This window comes from Pleurodeles waltl, chromosome 12 (assembly GCF_031143425.1).
Source record: "Pleurodeles waltl isolate 20211129_DDA chromosome 12, aPleWal1.hap1.20221129, whole genome shotgun sequence".
Lineage (NCBI taxonomy): Eukaryota > Metazoa > Chordata > Amphibia > Caudata > Salamandridae > Pleurodeles > Pleurodeles waltl.
In genome coordinates, this window is record NC_090451.1 from 213,306,654 (window position 1) to 213,331,419 (window position 24,766).

The 24,766-nt window shown below is 46.7% G+C and overlaps 1 protein-coding gene across 2 annotated transcripts in view; it reads right to left on the reverse strand.

Annotated features, from left to right (window-relative positions):
• CHMP1A (charged multivesicular body protein 1A) overlaps window positions 1–21,564 on the reverse strand; it is a 69,596-nt gene extending 48,032 nt beyond the window's left edge. The window contains exon 1 of one of the 2 annotated variants that reach the window (XM_069216623.1): window positions 21,468–21,564. In XM_069216623.1, coding sequence (XP_069072724.1) covers window positions 21,468–21,474 — 7 coding nt within the window. In that variant the 5' untranslated portion in view covers window positions 21,475–21,564. Of the gene's footprint in view, window positions 1–21,370 lie in introns of both variants that reach the window. The other variant, XM_069216624.1, reaches the window with a different exon arrangement.
• Window positions 21,565–24,766: the final 3,202 nt, after the last annotated feature.

Here is a 24,766-nt window from a genome sequence, read left to right on the forward strand (position 1 = left end):
GAAGATGTTGCATGTCAACATTATGAACAGCCCATCCGTCAGGAAAACAATCCAATCAGAAACTAGCACCTCACATGTGGGAAGACTATTTAAGAAAAAACAATCAGACAAACACAAGCAAAAAAGAAAGGACCAAGGAGGTATGTGTATAAGACGACATATAAAGGGAAAGGAGCCGGAGGGACCATTAGCAGTTTCGTGGAACAGGAAGAAATTATAACGAATCTACAGACAAGCCAATTGAAAAAACAACTCATACTCAGTCTCTTGCTATGTGCCATTTGGTGATATTCAAAATGATAAGACCAATCACTGCCCCAGGTGTATTCTCCAGTGACGGGTGTGAAGGGACAATGGTGGAGTATAAAAGAACTAAACACCATGCATTCTGGAAGAGGGACACCTGGTAAGAGAAGAAAGACTTGGATTACAGGGCCTGATTAAAGTGCAAAGGAACACTGAAATGGTCCATTATTAGGCCCCTTTCCAATGTAATATGACGCTCAGTAAGCAGTTGGCTATACAACAGAACACCTCTGCACCAAAAATAATGCCTACTGAAAAACCCATTTTCATCATCCCTAAATGTGGCAATTACCCTCTTCCCCTTTTCCGGTGGGGCGGATGTCATAGTCCCTCAAACTAAACTCCATTTTCGTTTTTTGGCTTGTCAAACTGGATCCCAACAGTCAGTCTGAAACCCTGTATAACGTACCAGCATGGTATGATGTCAAGAGAATGAAACTTAAAATATACACAGTATATTAAATGCATTTATTTGAACTATATTCAGTAAAGACTCCGCTTTATGAACAAAAAGTGTCACGAAGCTCCAAAGATGTAGTGCAAATATAGGAATGCTTAACTCTTTGGTATAACCACTCAGTGGGACTATCGCAAAATAGAAAACACTCTGTCAACAGTACTAGAGGGGCTTTAAATGGAAATTAGTGTCATCTTCCAAACAGGAAAGTACATTTAAAATATAGGACTTTGAACAATACCACAGATGGCAAAAGCACCATGCTTAGATTCCAAATAAGATAAAAATTAGGGAAGTTGGATAGGATAAGAGGCAGAGCACTTTCAACTAAAAAAAGTTACATTGAATCTGTCTCGGATGTTCCTTAGTTCATCATAGTATGGCCCTGTAACCTGGGCCAAGTACAACCCCTTCAGACTTGACACCCAGAGGTAGTGATGGCGAGCAGTCATAGGCTTCTCAGGGACAGAGTGTGGGCAAACGAGCTCAGCAATCAACAATCACCCAGCAACACAATACCTGATGTCCAGCCTAGTGTTTTGCTTTGATGAAAGAAAAGTAGAGCAATGTACATTAAAATATATTACTTTACAGCAATCAAAAATATGCACATTTCTTGTTCAGACACTAAGGCTACTGCGCCTAGTAATCTGTGCAACTTTGCGCAGCTCTTGCGAGTGTCCCCTCCATTTGCTGAATTGAACCAGGTCTCCCAACTCATGGTTGTTTATCTCAGGAAAGTCTCAGGTCCTAGGGTTCAAGTATGATTTCAGTGCTGACAGTCCAGGCCATAGAGTTCACGTTTGAATGCGGTGCTGACAGCTGCAGCTTGCAGCCCAAGCCTGTCTTCACTTTTGCTTCTGGGGGAGATGCTCTAGCTGGAGAAATGATCCACAGTCAAGAGAGGGCTACTGAACACCAGCTTCTGTACTCTTCAGCTTCAAGGGTTGGTTACAGCAAGCAAATAAAACCTCTTCAGGGTCACTGCTAAGTTGCAGTCTGCGGGCCACCAAGGTCAGAAGTCACAGCAGCGCGATGGTAGCCACCACAGAGGTCACTGGTGCACCACTGAAGCACCTTGTGTGCTCTTGTGTGAAAGGCAGCAATATGGCCACCCTGGGCACAAGCTTCACAACAGTGGCATACTGCCGAAGGAACAATACTTCTTGGTGGTGGTACACCTTCCTTCAGCACAATTTTGTGACAGTGGCGAACGCGGCCTAGAAACGTGATTCTTGTTGGTGGCACAATCTGCTTGGGGCAGAGTCTTCTTAGATCAGCAGTGATGTGCACCGTATGCAACTTCTCTGGAAATCGCTCTCACAAACAGTGTAGCCCACATGCCTGAAGGCAAGCCAAAGCTCTCCTCAGTCTTCCTTCAGCAGGCTGACCCACACAGCTCTAGTGTGCAAGCTGCTCTGGTGAATGATTTGAGGCACACTTCTGCAGGGTTGACAGGCTGCTTCCCTCTCTCAGCAGCAAGTTGCCTTCACTGTAGGTCAGGTCAGACGTTTAGCTTCTTCCAGCAACACTGAAATCTAAGCGATGTTCCCTCACTTTTGGTAAGCTGGGTGTCAGACACCAGCTCTGGTTGCACAACAGTCCTAAGTGTACTCTGCAGAGCACTCCGTTCCTTGGTTGAAGATAACTTGAAACTGGAATAAGTTGGTCAGTGGCTCCCACTTTTATATAGTGAATGTGGATTCTCGGTCTGCACCGTCAGAACCAGTGTGGGGTGATTCTTCTTTCAAGTGTCCCCTCCAAACAATTCTCCAGACATAGCATGTGTGAAGAGTGAGGCTCCTCACAGCAGAGTAGTCTCATTCCTGGAGTACCCACAACAGAAGCACAATGGACATGTGAGCTCTTTACACTTGGCTATCAACAGCCATCCTAAGCAGTGATCAGGAAAGACATAAAAGGCAGGTCTCACTTAATGGTGGACCTTGTCATCCTTCACAAAAGAATCTGAAACCCCACTCTTCTCAACCGCCATCTGAATAACAGTGCTCAGGAAGACTAATCAGCAGTCCCCCAGTAAAAAAGACCTAATGGAGTTTCTATAGGAATTCTGTCTCCTCGCACTTAATGTCAGCAAGTACACTTCCATTGACTGGGCAAACAACCTCACCTCCATCTTGTGCTTATCAAAAGACCAGGATTTCTAAAATGGGGCCTAGGTCGCCATTACTCTAATTCATCCGTACAACACCTGCACCACGCCCACACACATGTAAAAGCATAACGTACATTGGGGATGTTAGGCTAGGGTGTGGGTCAGTGCATACAGGCAGAACTTTACACTAACGGACCTGTAGGTCTCCACTACCATGACACAGATAAAAAGCACTAGTCTCAACTACTGATTCACAAAACACGGTATGCTGACACCGCCACTTTACAGGTTAAACCCATGAGAGGAACAGTAGTCCTCTGTAAGTTAAATAAGGGCATTCTTAATGTGTCCCTTCAGGTCACCGGATAGGTTCAGGACCTCACTCATTTAACGGGGCAGGCCCAGGTCTTCATGTACACACTAGATTTGTGTAAGGCTAAAGCCAAAATAAAAAAATGACGCCAGTCGGGCACTTAGGGCAGAGGAACACACCTGTACACAATACAAGGAACATCACCGTCCCAACAAAGTCTGACCCATTCCAACACTCTGGCCCTCATTACGTGTCTGGCGGTCGAATGACCACCAGACTCCCGGTGGCAGTCCCACCGCCAACAGGCTGGGGGTAGGACCCCCACATTATGACCACTGACTCCCCGGAGGTTGTAATCCGCCTTCACCAGCCTTTCCATGGCGGTTAACACAGTCATCGAAAGGCTGGTGGAATGGGGGTGTCGGGGGGGGGGGGGCATGCACTTGGCATGGGCAGTGCAAAGGCCCCCATACACAGCCCCATCGCGCATTCCCCTGCCCGAATTAATGGTAGTAGAATGTGCAAAGGGTGTTGCTGCTCCCGACACACCGCCACATTGGCGCTGGCTCCATTAGGATGTTAACGCCCTGTTCACCGCAGGCCCGGCGGGCGGAAACACTGTTTCAACCCACTGGCCCTGCGGTGAACTCCTAATAGGGCCAGCGGGGTTCAGGCTGCACAGGCAGCCTGAAGGCTGAAAGAGTTTGGCCATCCGCCAAACTCATAATGAGGGCCTCTATCTTCAGTCCTAAATGATAACCCAACACTTAGTTGACAAACTCACAAATGGCAAAAGGCAGCTGACCCAAAGCCCATTTAAAAAAATTATTATAATAATTATTACCTAGTGGCTGTCGCCACTAAGTAGTTATAGTTAGGACCCTGTTTCAATAGAAAAAGCATTTCTGACTTGCTATATCTTTGGCATCATTAGACGAATCTTCACGAAATGTTCCTAAAAAAGTGTTGCGGTGATTCTTGTTGCGCATGCAAAGTTTTGGGGTGATCTGTCAAGCGAGAGCCAAGAAAAAAGGGCTAAAAATGTTATGTGAATTTGCATAGGATCCTTTAGACATGACTACAGGCCAAACCACTGGATGGAATTACACACAATTTAGCAGAAAGCTAGCTTTCAGATTGCAGATTACACTTTTGCTTATTTGGTGTACATCCATCCGTTCAGTAGTTTTTGAGCAATCTAGGGAAATTCAAATTTGTATATCTCTGGCTGCAAAGTATTTGCGAACAAAGATGAGGGTGTGCTGGGAAATGCACATCTCTGATTGGCTGCCAACACTTCAACCAGGAAGTGTTGGCAGCCATCTTGGGACTTGGCTTGAGCCAAGCCCCAGAAAAGAGTTTAAATTTTTTTTTAAAAACATTTTTTTAAAAGGGGCCACGGTAGAGACACCCTGACTCCTTAGCACTGGTGGGGACCCCCCAGAGCAAAAAAGCAGTTTTTTAAATTTTAATTTGCGATATTCGCAGCAATTTAAAAAAATAAATAAATAAGTCCGTATTTATATTTTTATAGGCTCCCGGGTGGGTCAGGTCTCGGGGCATTAAAAATTTTGGGGAGAAGGGGTGGCCTCCCCACAGCCTCAGGGATCACCACCTCCCCAAAGCTTATATTTTTAAAAATGCAGAGGGTCCTGTGCCCCCTCGCTGCCCTTGGGACCACAACCTCCCCAGGGCTTTCATTATTATATATGGGGGACCTGTGACCCCCCCCTCCCTCCCACTACCCTGGCAACCGCCACCTCCCTAGGGCTTTCATTATTATACATGGGGGGGGGGGGGGCGTGCACCTCCCACTACCCTGGGGACTGCCACCTCTCCAGGGACTTCATTTTTTATATGCGGAGGACCCGTGCCCCCCCGCTGCCCTGGGAACCACAACACTCCAAGGGCAAAAAGTAATTTGTGGGGCGGCCGCGTGGCCCCCGCTGCCCTGGGGACCACCATCCCCCATGGCACACTTTAAAAAAAAAAAAGAAGAAAAGGGGTCCCTCCGAGACCCACACGCCCTGGGGACCACCATCCCAAGGCTATTTTCATTTGAGGGGGGCCGCACAGCCCCCTCTTGGAGTCACAGATGGCCCTGGGGACCGCAACCCCCTCCCCCTGGGTCGGCTCTTGCTATGTCCCGGTGTTCCCCCTCACAGGACATAGCAAAGCCACAGCAAACACTTCAGGTTTTGTCAAAATCCGAAGCTTTCATCTCTGTTCCTTGCACATGTGCAGAGAACAGAGATGAAATGCTTCAGCAAGCATGGAGTTGCTGCTTAAAGCAGCTCCTTGGTTGCTATTTCAATGGCACTGATAGGGGAGCCTTAAGGTGCCCCGCAGTGCCAGGTAGCCTGTAAAGGTTTTTTTTTTAAATAAATAAGGAGGGTCCGCAAGGGAGCCCATGTACCACATAGCCCATAAAGGGCTGAATTTGTTTTCTCAAAACCCATAGCTCAGTGTGAAGGTCAAGGTATGTTTTTGTACGTATAAATTCAGAACCTAACTATAACGTCCCTGTAACCTGTGTTTTTTTCAGTATATATCCATCTCCTTTGGGTTACCCAAGTGACATAAAGCCACTTAGCAGCTATAAAGTGAAGCTAGTTAGGCCGACAAGGACTGAGAACACCAACTACAGCACTTTGGACTACTGGCATCAGCAGACTGACGGGTAATACATACTTTGATACAGAGTTTGTTCATAAAGGAACGCACTATCCTTTGAACAGAGTGTGGGATTCTATTCCTGTGGAGTTAAACTTTACCTCAGGTTATAGCTAGGATCAGAATTTACATGCACAAAACCATAGAAATTCAGCACCTATAGTTATCTAAAAAAAAAAAAAAAAAAAAAAAAAAAAAAATATACCTCGTGCCCTAAGGTACTTGTAACTCGCGGCCCCGTCATGCACATTTTCAGGTCAATAGTTTTACTGCAAATGTTGCAATGATATTATCCATGACATCATAGAAGATGCAATTACTGATGCAATACGTGGGGTAGTTAGCACTGCATGGCGAGGGTGTGTGTTATAGTTATGTTAGGGCGCAAGTTATAGTTTCTTGAGATAACTATAACTGCTGAATTTCAAAGGTTTTGCCCACGTAAATTTTGAGCCTCACTATAACGTCACTGTAACCTTTGTTTTTTTGTGAATTTCTATGTTTTCTTAACTTAGTGAGGGGTTGGCCACAGGTCCTAGCCTGTGGCCAAGCTCTGCAGCCAACCTCACGTGTGCATCCAACCCCAGGCCATGAGGGAAAAGCAAAGAGAAGGCACTTGAAAAATGTGGGAAAAAGCAAGGGGAAAGCAGTGAAAACTAGGGATAAGCAAGGAGAGGACACACATAAAAAGGGAAGAAAAGCAGGGAGAAAGTAGTGAGAACAAGGGAAGCCACCACCAGGACTAGGGTTTCAGGGTATTCTGTGAATTTCGTGAAGATTCCTTAAATGCTGCAAAAGTTATAAGCAAACCATAAAAAAGCTTTTCCTAGGGAAATTAGACCCTAACTATAAATACCTACCAGCAACCACCAGTAGGGTGATATATAACTTGAGGCTGGCAAACAGCTAAAATAAGCCAAACCTAAAAAAAAGGGAGTAATGGAGGAAACAGAGAAGTCTGCCCTTGCCTCTAACTGTAGTGCCCTTGTGAAACAAACAGATCATTTACATTTCACAGATAGACACTTTACCTCTTCAGCAAACTAATCCAAAAAGGAGCTTTTAAGATGAGAAATTACATTTTTATTTTTCTAAATTTCCTACAACAGATATAGATATCCTGATTGACCCGGATTTGTTTTATCTGGAGAGTCACTTTGCCAATTTGTCGCTCTATTTTTTAGCATTTAGCCTGAAAGTCTGCTCAGGTGAACCATCCTTAAATCCAGGGCCGGCCTTTAACATGTGAGCTGGGCCTATGCCCAAAGTGCCAACTTAGCAAGGGGTGCCGACCTGCTGATGGGCACAAGAACTGCTTGCAGCTGTATTTAAACACAGTTCTGAAGACTGCTGGCATACATCGCCGCATTTGCCAGTTTTTGTTTTCACGGAGCTCATTAATTTTGTCCCCCTCACCTTCCTCCTTCTCCTCCCAAATTGAGAGGGTGACAAATTTGGTTTACCCACAGTGCTAGCTGATCAAAGGTCCGCTCTGCATGTATCAATGAGACCATTTCTATTGAACTAAAGACCCAGCAGGGCTTTAAGTGGGCTGGGTCCCTTCAGGGCCAGACCAGATAATTAAATATGGACATTGAAATGGATTCCAAATGGGCCTATATCATTGTCCTTTACAGGCAAAAGCACGGATTGCTTTCTGAACAATAAATATAAGGAACGTTAAGTTAATCCATGTCAGCAAATTAGTTCCGGTTTATATATCACATGTTCTGTCAGTAATTTAGTTCCGGTTTATATATCACATGTTCTATCTAATCTTGCATTCCCTAAGCGTGTTACCTATTTTAAGGATGTTGTGTGGCTGCATTTTTTCGTGTAGTATATTACTCTTGTATAGTGCTTATATTGAACTGAGTCGCCTCCAGGTGTATGTTATGAGGCACAATTGAGCGATCTGGGTTTGAGGCTGAAGGCAGTGCAAGTTTCTCACAGTGCCTCAAAAAAGGGTTAAAAAATCATGGTCTTCTAATCCGTGGCCTCTCTACAGTGCAATGGTCATGTATTACAGTTACAATAGTGATTCCGTGTAAATGTGTGGGAAGGAGGTGCACAGCTGTAAAAATATTGACAAGCTGAAAATGAAAGAAAATGCATTGCTTACATGTAAGTGGATGTGATGTGTGTTCAGGGGCGGTGAAGTGAAGGAGGTGTGGGGAAATGCATTCGGGGAGAGTGACGAGGAAAGTGATGAGTGTAGGAAGCTGGGTTCTGGTTTTAGTAAACACCCCCCCCCCCAACACACATTTTGCCTGCCACCAGTGTGTTTAGGACGGTAGTACACTAGGATCCAGCTAATCAGGACCCCAAAGCTAGTGCTCTCTCCTCTAAATTTGGTTGTATGGTAACTTTTACACCCCACATTTGACATACTGGTGCTTCCATGTAAGTGCCTAGTACTATAGTACTTGGGTACCCAGGGCGTTGGTATACCAAGGGTCTGCAGAATGAAGTATGCCACCAATGGAAGCCCATGCTTGCCTTATATCGCAGTCATTGCACGTGGATGCTGTAAGTCACCCCTAATGTAGGCTCTTTAGCCCAAGGGCAGGGTGCAGGGTCTGGAGTGTGAGGGGGCCCCTGCATGAGCAGAGGTGCCCCTTCAAACCCTAGACTCCATTCCCTGAGCTTTATAAGTGTGGGCAGGCCATTTTAAGGCATGCAGTAGACACTGGTCAACATGAGTAGTCCAACTACATAATGGCTTAACCAACCCTAGGCATGTTTGGCATCAAACATGTTGGAATCATGCAACTATACCGATTCCAGTGTTAGTTGCATGATACCATGTACTCTGGGGGTTCCTTAGAGGAGCCCCCAGATCTGCCTGTACAGCCTTGCAGGGTCTGAATGCCAGCCCATGCTGCTGCAGACCCCAGACACTGTTCTGCCCTCCTGCTGATGAGCCTAACTCGAGCAGGAGAAGGCAGAACAAAGGGTTTCCTGTAGGAGGGAGGTGGGACATCCTCTTCTTTAGAACTAGGTGCCTCTGGGCTGTGGTGAGGTGGCCTCTCAGCACCACTAGACTGCTTTGAAGGGCACAATTGGTGCCTACTTTACATAAACCGGCTTACATAAACTGGTTTTCACCACTGTAGGAACCCTTGGTTCTTGCTCTGGCGTGAAATCACACAAAGGACAGGAGAGTCACCACCCCTATTCAGCTCCTCCATAGGTAGGTACACAGAGCCCTGCCAGGTGGCCACTTGATTCTGCCATCTTGGAAATGAGATGTGCAGAAGCCCCTGGGAGCATCTGACTGGTAAGGCCAGGTGTGTGACGTCCCTGATCCCCTCTGATAGGTGGGTCACTGCAGATAGTGTCCAACCCCCTTTTAGGGATACTTAAGGGCTCCCCTGAAGGAGGGTCCCCAGATTCATCGAGCAAGACTCTACAAAAGAACTCTCTGCAAGACTCTTTTGCAACCTGGCCTCCGGAACCACTGCTGGTCTGCCTTAGGAACTGAAACAAGGCTGTATCCAGTTGGGAGGGCTCCCACTGCAACACTTTCTCCAGCTCCTGCAAGATTTCTTCAACATCTGTGGCTGTGCATTCTCCAGGGTTACAAGGACTCTGTTTGCATCAGGAAGCAAGAAGGAATCTTCCTTGGAGTGAAGAAGTCATTCCCCTGCATCCACAGGCACCTCAGCAACCGGCTGTAGATCCTGTTGTCCCACTGACACTGAGAAGGCTCTGCAACATAGGTGTTGGTTATGTGATCCCCTCAAGGTCCAACTTGTTTTTTACCCGCCTTGCGTGATGGTTGGTCTTTGCTGTGGCCACTGGGACAGAACCCCTGTGCACTGCGTCTGCTGTTAGCAAGGCTTGTTGACTCATCCTCCAGAAGATCTTCAAGCTCCAATAAGCCCCAGCCTCCAACACACTGCAACTCCAAGAACAGCATCCACCCTGCAACTCCTGCGCCGTGGGACTCCTTTGTTGTGCTGCTGAGGCATCACTGCTTCTCCCTGTGCCTGCTGCCTCATGGGGGCTCCAACAATTCCTTCTGGCTCTCCTGCTTGCTGAGGGGTCAGCCCTGGTCTCCAAAATCCTGCAAACTTCCCTCCAGCTTCTTCTAGCATTTGCCAATGCATGTTGGTGGTTCTGCTTACCACTGACCTCTCTGCAATCCGGCACCCGACGTGGGACAGTTTGTGGGTGACTCCAAAGATCTTCCTGCATTACCTGGACCCTGCAGCTGCACTCCTTCCTTCACATACCTGCAGGAACTTCTCCCCAAGAAGGGTGGGCGCTGCCTAACTGCACTACCTGGACATCTCCAAGTGGTCTGGACATTGTCCCCTTCTTTTTCAGGTTCTTCTTGTCCGGAATCCACTGTCCTGGTCTACGGGTTGTGACAGCAGCTAGACAAACGAGGCTCTCACTAACACCAACAAAGGTTTTTGAACGTCACTTCACCCCTATGCACCTGGGCTCCTTGGTGTCAGTACTCCACTTTCCTGGGTATCCTTCCTTGTGCCAAATGGGGGTCCTCTGGGAAGGGTCCTGAATCCTGAAAATTCCAACCGAGAAGGTGCTGTGTTAGCCTATGGGACACCCGGCTAGATAACACCTCTGCACACCGGCGCCTGGGGGATTTCTATTACTTACCTTGGGTGATTTTGTACTCCCCCAGCCCCTGGGACCCTAGCACACTTACCTTGCTGAGGCACCTCCATTCTTATACCACTTTCTTAGGATATGGTTTGCCCCACCCCAATAGGGCTCCATGTATTTCTATGCTTTTCCTGTTTATTTCTAAGTATATTTTCTGTGTGTAGATATTGCCAGGTGAAGATATAGCAACGTTAGGATAGTACTAGTGTTATAATAAAGAATACTTTATTTTTGTAACACTTGGGGCCTCATTACAACCCTGCCGGCCGGCTGGAAGCTGGCGTGTTCAGCCAGCTATTATGACCGTGGCGCAATAGCCACGGCCATACCGCCGGCCACTCCACTATAATCCCCAGGGCAGCAGTGCAAGCACCGCTGCCCTGGGGATTATGAGTCCCCGACTGCCAGCCTGGCCACGGCGGTAAACACCGCCCTAGGAATGGCTGGCGGAAAGGGGGGACTTAGGGTGCCCCTGCGCTGCCCATGCACTTAGCATGGGCAGTGCAGGGGCCCCCAGGCGTAGCCCCATCGTGCATTTCACTGCCCGAAATTTGTGCGACGGGTGCTACTGCACCAGCGGCACATCAGCATTGCCGCCGGCTCTATTACGAGCCTGCAGCAATGTTGATGGGACTTATCTGCTGGGCCAGCGGATGGTAAAACTGTTACCATCCGCTGGCCCAGCGGAAAAGTCGAAATAGGGAGCCAGAAATACCGCTGCTGTGAAGACCGCCGAGGTTGTAATGAGGGCCTTGGTGTGGTTCTATTTTGTGTGACTTTAGCAACATTGTGTGAACATCACCTACTGACTACTGTAGTATAGTAAGTGTTTTACACTCCTCCTTAATACGCCTGAGCTGCTCTCCAAACCTACCCCTAGAGAGCAGTGATTATCTAGGCACCAAAACAGTATCACAAAGGGTTTCCTGGACTCAGTACAGGGTGCCACAACATAGATGTACACCATAAACTGAGACAGCCTCCTACAATGAGGTAAAAGATATACAGATGGAAGAGATGTAGAGAGAAAATGGTATACATGTTTGACAGAGTGAACATAACAGAGTGACTGAGACACTGAAGATCACTACACCTTCCACAGGACTCATTAATATGTAAACCACAGTCTCACAATCTCAGAACTTAAACATTTTCAATATGAATTATTTACAGCAAAATCCTCGTTGTTTACTCATTTATCTCAAAAAGCTAACAATCACCGACACAGCTAATGGTCCTGGATGTTTTTGTTTTTTGTCAGTTGTTCTGTAAGAGAGTCACTAAAATACCGGTAGGGGAGGCACACTATGGGAATCACAGAAATTTAGTGTATATGTTTAAACCACACCCTTAACCCCTTCCCCGCCAGGGACGTAATGGTTACGTCCATGGCAGCGCCCGTGTGGCGCCATGGACGTAACCATTACGTCCTGGGGCTGGCAGTCGGGGGAAGCGCTAGCGCTTCCCCCGAGGGCCGCCCCCCAACACCCCCAGGCCAGGGCTGAAAGGGGAATCCCTTCCCCTTTCACATCCACCCCACCACCCCATGACGTCATCGCGCGCTGATTTCATGGAAAGGGGGAAAGACGCGCTGGAAGCCATTTGCTTCCAGCGCGTCAAGGGAGAAGGTGAGTATTTCACCTTCGTGCGGGGTGGGGGTGCTCTGAGAGAGGCATCGAGGGAAAGGAAAGGGTTTTCCTTTCCCTCGATGTCTCTTTGAGCATTCCTGCTGCCCTATCGCGATGCGATCGGGCAGCAGGAATGCCCACTAGACACCAGGGATTTCTCTTTTGAGTGCTTACTAGTGTAGGGGAGCGACCCCTTGGGCAAGGGTCGCTCCCCTTTGGGGGCAAATGTATTTTACGTCGTTTCTGCCCCCCCTGGGGGCAGATTGGCCCTATTTTTAGGCCGATCTGCCCCCAAGGGGGGCAGAAAGCCACTAGACACCAGGGATTTTATTGTTGATTTTTATTTTTTGTGTTGGGGGGCGGCCCCTTGGGCAAGGGTCGCCCCCAGGGGCCCTCATGTATTTTTGGGCAGTTCTGCCCCCCTTGGGGGCAGAGAGGCCTATTTTTTTTAGGCCTTTCTGCCCCCAAGGGGGGCAGAATCCCAATAGCGCCAGAAATAGTATGTATGTATGTGTGCTTTGTGTTGGGGGTTGGCCCCTTGGGCAAGGGTCGCTCTCCCCAGGGGCGCAATGTATTTATTGTCGTTTCTGCCCCCCATGGGGTCAGATTGGCCCTATTTTTAGGCCGATCTGCCCCCAAGGGGGGCAGAAAGCCACTAGACACCAGGGATTTTATTGTTGGTTTTTATTTTTTGTGTTGGGGGGCGGACCCTTAGGCAAGGGTCGCCCCCAGGGGCCCACATGTATTTTTGGGCAGTTCTGCCCCCCTTGGGGGCAGAGAGGCCTATTTTTTTTAGGCCTTTCTGCCCCCAATGGGGCAGAATCCCAATAGCGCCAGAAAGATATGTTTGTATGTGTGCTTTGTGTTGGGGGGTGGCCCCTTGGGCAAGGGTCGCTCCCCCCGGGGGCGCAATGTATTTATCGTCGTTTCTGCCCCCCTTGGGGGCAGATTGGCCCTATTTTTACGCCGATCTGCCCCCAAGGGGGCAGAAAGCCACTAGACACCAGGGATTTTATTGTTGGTTTTTATTTTTTGTGTTGGGGGGCGGCCCCTTGGGCAAGGGTCGCCCCCTGGGGCCCACATGTATTTTTGGGCAGTTCTGCCCCCCTTGGGGGCAGAGAGGCCTATTTTTTTTAGGCCTTTCGGTCCCCAAGGGGGGCAGAATCCTAATAGCGCCAGAAAGATATGTTTGTATGTGTGCTTTGTGTTGGGGGGTGGCCCCTTGGGCAAGGGTCGCTCCCCCCGGGGCGCAATGTATTTATCGTCGTTTCTGCCCCCCTTGGGGGCAGATTGGCCCTATTTTTACGTCGATCTGCCCCCAAGGGGGGCAGAAAGCCACTAGACACCAGGGATTTTATTGTTGGTTTTTATTTTTTGTGTTGGGGGGCGGCCCCTTGGGCAAGGGTCGCCCCCAGGGGCCCACATGTATTTTTAGGCAGTTCTGCCCCCCTTGGGGGCAGATATGCCTATTTTTTAGGCCTTTCTGTCCCCAAGGGGGGCAGAATCCCCATAGCGCCAGGGATACTATATGTGTGTGTGTGTGTGTGTGCTTTGTGTGGGGGTGTGGCCCCTTGGGCAAGGGTCGCCCCCCCCAAAGGGTGCAATGTAATCTGGGCGATTTCTGCCCCCTCCCCTTGGGGGTAGATTGGCCTATTTTTTTTTAGGCCCATCTTCCCCCAAGCAGAGAAGACTAGACACAAGGGAAAATTAAAAAATGGTTAGTGGCGGAGTGTTTGTCAACTGGCGAAGTATTTGCTTTTATGATAATAACAGTTTTTCTCCTTTTTGTTCTAGTTCAAAGCTTTTGCTGACTTTGCTGTGGCTTGTTGCAGTTTTGGCAGTAGTTGTCCTGCAGTTTGCGTAGTTGCATGTTTTAGGTAAGTAAATAAATTTACTCCAAGTGAGTATTGTTGCAATGCATGAATGACATGTTTGTAGGTGGTGTACTGAATGCAGGATTGTGTGTGAAATTGTCCTTAGAGTTATGCACAATGATTATTGTGTTGTCTTATGTCTAATTTGCTTTTTTATTTTCTCTTTTTAGTGGGATATCGTTGGTGATTGCTGTGGCTGTGCAGAGTAGTTGCTGGTGAGTCAAGCTTTTTCAGGGAAGTGAGCAGTATAGTTTTTGAGTTTATAATTCTTAGTGATAAACCTATACTTTGTTACTTATCTTACACAGTGCTGGTTGTTGGTGGTGTATTTGTCCAGTTAATTTTTGTAGGAAGGATCATGGCCAGCCGTAGGATGACTGCTTAGCAGGTTGTTAGTGTGCTTTTTGAGTCATCTTCTGACCATGAATATGAGACTGACTCTGCATCTGAGGCAGAGGAGGAAGTGCAGGATTCTGGAAGTGAATTTTCTGTCAGAGATGAATCATCTGATGATGAAGCCACTCTCAGTGCTGATGAAGGACCTGTTTTAGAGGAGGACAGTGATGTGCCAATGGTGCAGGAGCCAGCGGCTGAAAGGCTTCCCATTGGAAGACCTGACGCATGGGTTGCACCAAACATGGAGCAGCCACAGTTGCCTGCGTTTACCGGTTTTCCAGGGTGTCGAGTTAATACGGAAAACTTTTTGCCCGTCAACTTTTTTGAGTTGTTTATGGATGATATATTTTTGGAAGAGATTGTTGAGCAGACTAATTTGTATGCAGAGCAGTTTTTGAGGGACAACGCTGCCAGACTTAGGCCACACTCAAGAGCTAGCCGGTGGATTCCCACAAATCTGGAAGAGTTGAAAAAGTTCTTGGGTTTAACTTTTTTGATGGGGCTGATAAGGAAGCCGTCGCTGTCTTCATATTGGTCTACTAGTCCCTTGAAGGCAACTGCTATATTTCCTGCCACATGAGTCGTAACCGGTATGAGCTTCTTCTTCGGATGTTGCATTTTCTAGATAATGCTTTAGCCTTGCCACGAGATCATCCTGATTCTGACCGTCTTTTTAAGATTAGACCTGTCCTTGATCATTTGGTAGATCGATTTTCAGAGATCTATGTTCCAGGGAAAGAAATATATGTAGATGAGTCTTTGGTCCTGTTCAAGGGTCGTTTGGTTTTTAGGCAGTACATTCCTAGCAAGAGGGCACGGTATGGAATTAAATTGTATATGCTGTCAGAAAGTAGTACAGGATATGTTTATAATTTCCGGGTCTACACTGGTAGGGATTCCAATATTGACCCCCCTGGTTGTCCTCCCACTTTTGGAGTTAGTGAGAAAATTGTGTGGGAACTTGGTAGACGACTGTTTAACAAAGGTCACCATTTATATGTAGATAACTTCTACACTGGAGTTCGGTTGTTCAAGGAGTTGTTCGGAGTGGACACTGTTGCTTGTGGCACAATCCGCTCTAATCGGAAAGGCTATCCAAAAGAGCTTGTCTGTAAAAAAACTTGAGAAGGGACAGTGCAGTGCCTTGCGGAATGATGAGCGGCTAGCTCTGAAATCTGTAGACAAGAGGGATGTATACATGCTAAGCACCATCCATGATGAGAGTACTTCACCTGTGGCTGTTTGGGGTCAGGTTGCCGAAGTGCGCAAACCTGTGTGCATCTTAGACTATAATAAGCACATGGGTGGTGTTGATAGAGTAGATCAGAGGTTAGAACCTTACACTGCTGCTCGTAAGTCTTATTTGTGGTATAAGAAATTAGCGCTTCACTTGTTCCACTTGGCAACTTTTAATGCTTTTGTTGTGTTTAAGGATAGTTCTCCAGAGTCAAGGATGACATTTGTGAAATTTCAGGAGTCTATCATAGCTAGCATTGTTGTGCTGGAACAGGCAAGAGTTCCTAGAGAAGCAGTGGTGGAGGATGTGGCTAGATTGAAAGATCTTCACTTTGCTGAGCACATTCCTCCCACGGCCAAAAAAAACTTTCCTGCTAAGAGATGTAGAGTCTGTGCTCGAAGAGGTATCAGGAAGGAGACTAGGATGTACTGCCCTGATTGTCCTTCAAAGCCTGGGCTGTGTGTGGGTGGCTGTTTCAGGAGCTACCACACACAGAAGAATTATTGGGAAATTCCGTGAGCGTAAACTGGTGTTTTATATTTTTATATGATCGGTTTCACGGTTGGCATTAGTCATGTATTCAGTTAGAGATTTTGTGTTTGTAGTTTTGTACTAATTTATGATTAGTGGTTTCTTTGTTGTTTAAAAACAAAAAAAAGGGGATGGCATGTGTAGAGTGGCGCTTGGCTGGCGGCGTGGGTGGGGTGGCGCTTGGCTGGCGGTGTGTGTGTGGGGTGGCGCTTGGCTGGCGGTGTGTGTGGGGTGGCGCTGGGCTGGCGGTGTGTGTGGGGTGGCGCTGGGCTGGCAGTGCCGGCCAAACGCCAGTCCACACACTCATCAGCTGGTGTGATTGCTGTATCAGGCACGTGGGCGTATGAAAGTGATGGGCCCTTGACTGGCGCTGTCTGTGGATGCGAGTCTTGTAATGTGCTGGGCCCATGGCTGGCGGCGTGAATGGTCTAGTGCATGTCATGTATGAAAGGTGTGTGAATGGACTGTAAAGCGGTTGGTGCCTTGTCGTGGCTTTACAGCTCACGAGCTGTGAGTCATTGGTTCAGTTTTTTGGCCTTTCAGATATTACCAGTGCATTTCACTTTTGTGAAATCTCTTGTTAATAAAATTTGATCTACTGAACCATCACTCACCCTCGTGCCAAATCCAACCAGTATGTGTGGTACAAATGAATAAAACCTGCTCCGCTGTAATCAGGCGTCGCAGCACACTTGAGACATGCTAGGTGCCTCGGGTGGGACCCCGATGATGAAGCATGCCACCAACTTGGTTGGTGGGTGAGGGGTCTTCTTCACATAACCTAAGTGTGTTTCTTTTCACAATTTTAGTGTTTGGCACATCACGGACGTATGTGCACACATCAAAGTGATATATTCCAAAAATACCTGTGTTTGGGGGGGAGGGCCCACCTATGTTTTTGGTCCTGGGTGCGGCCGTCATGTAGGGAAACCTACAAAACCCAGAAACTTTTTAAAACTAGGCACCCCAAGGAGTCTAGGGAGGTGTGGCTTGCGTGGCTCCCCCAACATTTTCTTACCCAGGCTCCTCTGTAAACCTCAAAATTTGCATAAAAAAGCATATTTTCCTGATTTTTCTTAGTAGGATCACTGCTCCAGCACAACATTCCTACTCCCCAGTTTTCCCCTCAGTCTCCCAAGTAAAATAACACCTCACTTATGTGGGTCCCCAAAGCAGAGTCCGTCTAAAGATGTATAAAGGAATATGCCCTTATAAACTTGCTGTGCTATCCCTTCTATCCCTTCAGGTTTTGGGCCTTATTCTGTTGCAGGCACCTGGCCCACCCACACAAGTGAGGTATCATTTTTATCGGGAGACTTGGGGGAACGCTGGGTGGAAGGAAATTTGTGGCTCCTATCAGATTCCAGAACTTTGTGCCACAGAAATGTGAGGAACATGTGTTTTTTTAGCCAAATTTTGAGGTTTGCAAAGGATTCTGGGTAACAGAACCTGGTCCGAGCCCCGCAAGTCACCCCTCCTTGGATTCCCCTAGGTCTCTAGTTTTCAGAAATGCACAGGTTTGGTAGGTTTCCCTAGGTGCCGTCTGAGCTACAGGCCAAAATCCACAGGTAGGCACTGTTTTCTTTCAAAAAATGGGATGTGTCCACGTTGCGCTTTGGGGTGTTTCCTGTCGCGGGCGCTAGACCTACCCACGCAAGTGAGGTATAATTTTTATCGGGAGACTTGGGGGAACGCTGGGTGGAAGGAAATTTGTGGCTCCTCTTAGATTCCAGAACTTTCTGCCACAGAGATGTGAGGAACATGTGTTTTTTTAGCCAAATTTTGAGGTTTGCAAAGGATTCTGGGTAACAGAACCTGGTCCGAGCCCCGCAAGTCACCCCTCCTTGGATTCCCCTAGGTCTCTAGTTTTCAGAAATGCACAGGTTTGGTAGGTTTCCCTAGGTGCCGGCTGAGCTAGAGGCCAAAGTCTACAGGTAGGCACTTCGCAAAAAAAACCTCTGTTTTCTTCCAAAATTTAGGATGTGTCCACGTTGCGCTTTGGGGTGTTTCCTGTCGCGGGCGCTAGGCCTACCCACGCAAGTGAGGTATCATTTTTATCGGGAGACTTGGGGGAACGCTGGGTGGAAGGAAATTTGTGGCTCCTCTCAGATTCCAGAACTTTCTGCCACAGAAATGTGAGGAACATGTGTTTTTTTAGCCAAATTTTGAGGTTTGCAAAGGATTCTGGGTAACAGAACCTGGTCCGAGCCCCGCAAGTCACCCCTCCTTGGATTCCCCTAGGTCTCTAGTTTTCAGAAATGCACAGGTTTGGTAGGTTTCCCTAGGTGCCGGCTGAGCTAGAGGCCAAAATCTACAGGTAGGCACTTCGCAAAAAACACCTCTGTTTTCTTCCAAAATTTAGGATGTGTCCACGTTGCGCTTTGGGGTGTTTCCTGTCGCGGGCGCTAGGCCTACCCACGCAAGTGAGGTATCATTTTTATCGGGAGACTTGGGGGAACGCTGGGTGGAAGGAAATTTGTGGCTCCTCTCAGATTCCAGAACTTTCTGCCACAGAAATGTGAGGAACATGTGTTTTTTTAGCCAAATTTTGAGGTTTGCAAAGGATTCTGGGTAACAGAACCTGGTCCGAGCCCCGCAAGTCACCCCTCCTTGGATTCCCCTAGGTCTCTAGTTTTCGGAAATGCACAGGTTTGGTAGGTTTCCCTAGGTGCCGGCTGAGCTAGAGGCCAAAATCTACAGGTAGGCACTTTGCAAAAAACACCTCTGTTTTCTTCCAAAATTTAGGATGTGTCCACGTTGCGCTTTGGGGTGTTTCCTGTCGCGGGCGCTAGGCCTACCCACGCAAGTGAGGTATCATTTTTATCGGGAGACTTGGGGGAACGCTGGGTGGAAGGAAATTTGTGGCTCCTCTCAGATTCCAGAACTTTCTGACACAGAAATGTGAGGAACATGTGTTTTTTTAGCCAAATTTTGAGGTTTGCAAAGGATTCTGGGTAACAGAACCTGGTCCGAGCCCCGCAAGTCACCCCTCCTTGGATTCCCCTAGGTCTCTAGTTTTCAGAAATGCACAGGTTTGGTAGGTTTCCCTGGGTGCCGGCTGAGCTAGAGGCCAAAATCTACAGGTAGGCACTTCGCAAAAAACACCTCTGTTTTCTTCCAAAATTTTGGATGTGTCCACGTTGCGCTTTGGGGTGTTTCCTGTCGCGGGCGCTAGGCCTACCCACGCAAGTGAGGTATCATTTTTATCGGGAGACTTGGGGGAACGCTGGGTGGAAGGAAATTTGTGGCTCCTCTCAGATTCCAGAACTTTCTGCCACAGAAATGTGAGGAACATGTGTTTTTTTAGCCAAATTTTGAGTTTTGCAAAGGATTCTGGGTAACAGAACCTGGTCCGAGCCCCGCAAGTCACCCCTCCTTGGATTCCCCTAGGTCTCTAGTTTTCAGAAATGCACAGGTTTGGTAGGTTTCCCTAGGTGCCGGCTGAGCTAGAGGCCAAAATCTACAGGTAGGCACTTCGCAAAAAACACCTCTGTTTTCTTTAAAAAAAATGGGATGTGTCCACGTTGCGTTTTGGGGCGTTTCCTGTCGCGGGCGCTAGGCCTACCCACACAAGTGAGGTATCATTTTTATCGGGAGACTTGGGGGAACATAGATTAGCAAAACAAGTGCTATTGCCCCTTGTCTTTCTCTACATTTTTTCCTTCCAAATATAGGAGAGTGTGTAAAAAAGACATCTATTTGAGAAATTCCCTATAATTCACATGCTAGTATGGTCACCCCGGAATTCAGAGATGTGCAAATAACCACTGCTCCTCAGCACCTTATCTTGTGCCCTTTTTGGAAATGCAAAGGTTTTCTTGATAGCAATTTTTTACTCTTTATATTTCAGCAAATGAATTGCTGTATACCCGGTATAGAATGAAAACGCACTGCAGGGTGCAGCTCATTTATTGGCTCTGGGTTCCTCGGGTTCTTGATGAACCTACAAGCCCTATATATCCCCGCAACCAGAGGAGTCCAGCAGACGTAACGGTATAACGTAGAGAAAAATTGATGGTTTTTTCACCTCAATTTCAATATTTTTCTTTTTCAGCTGTTATTTTCTGTAGGAAACCCTTGTAGGATCTACACAAATGACCCCTTGCTGAATTCAGAATTTTGTCTACTTTTCAGAAATGGTTAGGTTTCTGGGATCCAGCATTGGTTTCATGCCCATTCCTGTCACTGACTGGAAGGAGGCTGAAAGCACAAAAAAATGCAAAAATGGGGTATACCCCAGTAAAATGCCAAAATTGTGTTGAAAAATTGGGTTTTCTGATTCAAGTCTGTCTGTTCCTTAAAGCTAGGATGCTGCTGAGTTTAGCACTGCAAACCCTTTGTTGATGCCATTTTCAGGGGGAAATCCACAAGCCTTCTTCTGCAGCCACTTTTTCCAATTTTTTGGAAAAAACGAAATTTTCACTGTATTTTGGCCAATTTCTTGGCCTCCTTCAAGGGAACCCACAAAGTCTGGGTACCTCTAGAATCCCTAGGATGTTGGAAAAAAAGGACGCAAATTTGGCTTGGTTAGCTTATGTGGACAAAAAGTTATGAGGGCCTAAGCGCGAACTGCCCCAAATAGGCAAAAAAAGGCCTGGCACAGGAGGGGGAAAAGGCCTGGCAGCGAAGGGGTTAATTATATTGGCCTCACAACTTTTAGAGACCTCCCGCTTGTTTCAACCCGTTTAAAGCCCTGGACTCGAGTGCATATGGAACATAGCCACTAGAGTAAATCTCATCATTTTGCAGATTGTTTCTGCACCCTGAGAGAGATAAAATCATACTTTAATGGTTAATCAGATGAAACAGTTAAGTGGTACAAGTGGACGCCCTTACATCTTCACTTGTAGTCACTTCTTGTCAGGTAGCCTAATCAGATATGTCTCATAAGCAACTGGGGGCGCCTTTAAAAAAAATATATAGTTGAAGTGAATCAATAAAGAAACCGTGGTTATGGAGCTTCAATCCACCAAAAACAAGCCGCAACATCACCACTTTATTTGTGTTTATCAGCATATGAGTATAGCCAACCCTTTGTATCGCGTAATACTAGAAAAGATGCGCCCTCTTTTTATGAAGCGACACTAAAAGCACCATCGTCGGTAAATACGTGAAGAACGTCTATAAAATAAAATCCAAGAACTCATTACTCGCTCTCAATGAACGGCAAAAAAAGAGCCTCGCCTGAGCAGGCACCTGCTTACATCCAAACAATGTCGCCATAACAACTGCGACCCTCTCGAGAAAGCATCCGTTTCTTCCCTCAGGCGAACCATCTACTAGGGACTGCTTTCCTCTTACCGTCCATGATGCCTGGGTATGTGGCTCCCCGGTACACCTCTGTGACAGCAACTCACAACCCCGTCTACGGACACTTCCGGGGTCCGCCTCTCTAATGCTCTCGCGAGATCTCTACATCTTACGTCACGAGCGCCAAATACTGCTCAGCCTCAAAGGGGTGCCCTCGCCGGAGGACTTTCCCAGCTACAAGACGTCCGGGTAGTCTAGTCATTCTACGTCACGCCTTTGGCCCGCCTCACTTTTTTAAGAACCACATTATTATCGTCACTACTTGTGCATACCATACAAGCGATGCCAGATGAGTTCTCTAACTTCCGAGCAAGAGGGCTGCATTTTAAAAAAAAACAAGCATTGGCAAAGCCAATAGGTCTCACATTTCAGAGGTATGGTCTTTGCCAATGTTTTGTAGCCATTCTATGAGCAGCGCGGCCTCTGTCTTGCACCATGGCTAAAAATAATTAAATAAAAATAATATGACCTGGCCAGGGCGAATGCGATTGGGGCAGCTGGCATTTACAATGAGTGATGGAAGTTGCGAGTCTGTCCTAGACATACAGAGACCCTAAGTGATCTGGGGATAATCGAGCACTGCATGGGAAGAATGACAGCATACAGGGCCGGACTGGGAACCCAAAGTAGTCCTGGCCAGAGGGTGCACAGCAAGCGAGCCGGACCACTACTACGGGGCTTGGGGACTCTACACCCCCAAGAAATTTGAGATAAATGACAAAACGCTGCATTCTACATCATGTTTTTCATTTTATATTCACTTGTGTTTGTTTTTAAAGCATAGTAAATTATGACCTTACAGTGCACCAGGACATGGCAGTGTTAATTGGGGGCCTTTCAATGATTCCCTCATCATCACCCTCTAACAGTGCCTCTCATCTTTCCATAGCCCCTCCCTCACATGCATTTCACTTTTTTTATAGGCCTGCCTTACCAGTGTAGGGTGTTGGAGGACTTTGCATCACACAGACAATGAATCATACCAGTGTAAATCAATGTATAGAAAATGTTACATGAGACAAAGGGGAATACAAAGTGTAGGGCTCACATGCCATCCATACTGTTAGGCATTTTTTGAGTGCTTGGTCTGGGGAAGCATAAACTCAGGATTCAGAACGTAACACAGTGGTTAGGGTTGACTTTACTTATAACAATTTATTTCTACACAAACAAATCTTTTTTTAGCAAAATTATGATAATCAAAGACTAGGAAAAAGATGACTTTCTAACCAGTATCATGCAGCTTGCATGCAGCTCTTTGATGGCAGTTCATAGCTCACTGTGCTAGATTATGATTGTAACTTCTGAACTGCACATTAACAAAAGGCTCTCTGTGAAAAAGCAGTATCCTACTGAGTACTGCACATAAAATAAGGTTCTATGATCAGCATACTACACGTTCTTTGCAGCACACACATTAACCATCTGCGCCAGCTTAGATGAGTCAAAACTGTCACTAGACAAAATTCAGATCTCTCTCCAGCAGGTACATTAATCACTAGAATTATCTTGGCACTTTTATTGTTGCCTGAAAACTTTTGAATGTACAAGAAAATCTGCAGTGCTTTTAAAACTACTGTACTGCTACAAAACCGGACCCCCAGTAGCAAAAGAAGCCCCCCACCCTTTCAGCCTCACTGGGAAACGTCCAATGCCCGGTACAGCCAGTCCGGCCTTGGCAGCATGGAAGCCAGGGTTTGATCTCCAAATTCTGATAAAAAGAAAGGCAAATGCCGGGCCCAAATTAAAAAACTAGGAAAAAACTCAATAGGTGGTTGTGTATATATTATAAAATTTGTTGGTGTGTGTACCAACCCTTTTATGATAAAAATCCAAGAAGATTTTACAGCAGCAGATAAAGTTTAACTCCACAGGACTGCAATCACACACTCTGTTCAAAGGCTAGTGCATTCCTTTATAAATAACCTCTGTATCAAAGTACGTATTACCACTCAACCTGCTCATGCCAATATTCCAAAGTGCTATACTTCGTGTTCTTAGTCCTTGTTGGCCTAACTAGCTTCATTTTATAGCTAAGTGGCTTTATGTCATGTGTGTTACCTTTAGCCAGTTCTGGCTTTTTGGGATGCACTACTTTGCGTTCTGCCACTTGAGATTTCAGTTTTAACATTTTTAGAATGGGCTAGAAAATCGTAGTGGGGGAAGTGCTGGTAAAAGAACCAAGACTGTGTGAAGGTGTCACACATTGGCAGCTTTGAATATGCAGGGCACTACCTAAGCATGTGTTTAATTGTAAACAATACAGATACTGTTTTGTAAAATCTTGTTGCTGACAATGCATCTGCTGCTTCTGGCCGTATATGGTGAGGGGAGCGAACAGGTGAGCTAGTTGTCTTAAAAGATGCTCACAGATCTTGCTGCTATTGTTTTAGTGAGATATGTCGAGTGAGCTTTTGACAAATACGAGTGGTCGGGATGCAGAGGATCTGGCCTTAGAGCCAGAACTGGTGACTTCAGAACAGGGGAACCGGGTTCATGTCCCACAGTTAAAACTGAGACACATCTTGTATTACCTACCCAGGCCACCTTGCTCTGCTGATCTCCAAAAATCTGGCTATGACCCTTTGCCTGGGGAATGAATGTACATGGGCAACCCCTTCAAAACACTCCTTCCAACCCCACAAAGTGCCCATCCTGCTGGAAATGCAATGCCTTCTCAAGAGATCCCGGGGGACTTGATTTATGACTGGGTTCCAAATGGATGTAACTGAAGTTGGCCATTTTCTGGAGAAAATTGTCACATTCATGTGCTGTTAATGTGTGACACTTTCACACAGTCCTGGATCTTTTACCAGCACTTTGCACACTACTATTTTTGCACCAGAGATTCTATTGCACCGCACAGATTTAACCTCATCTGCTCAGATTATTCAACAACCATTTATGGATCTCCTTGTGTTGCTTCATCGTGCAATAAGGAATGTATTCATTGTATACGCCATTGGTCTGCTGGCTTTTTCGGTCAAAGTAGTGACTTATCAGCACTCTATGGCAACCCTACAGACACCGGCACAAAAAAATAAAAAAAGCAACGAAGGAAAGCAGTAACAATGAAGTGTGGTTAAGAGCATGGCTTTTGACTCCTGCTTATATGCGTTTTTGTGTGTGATTAGGAGTCTAGCGCTGCATGCAGAGGTCTCTATATCAGCCTTGTGTGCAGTTATTGGCACTCTAGAAAACTCAGCTGCAAAAACAAAAAAATAACAAGAAAAAAAGCGCAAGCATTATGAACAGAGTAAGAGGCAGGCGGAGTGGGGAAAATAGCACCT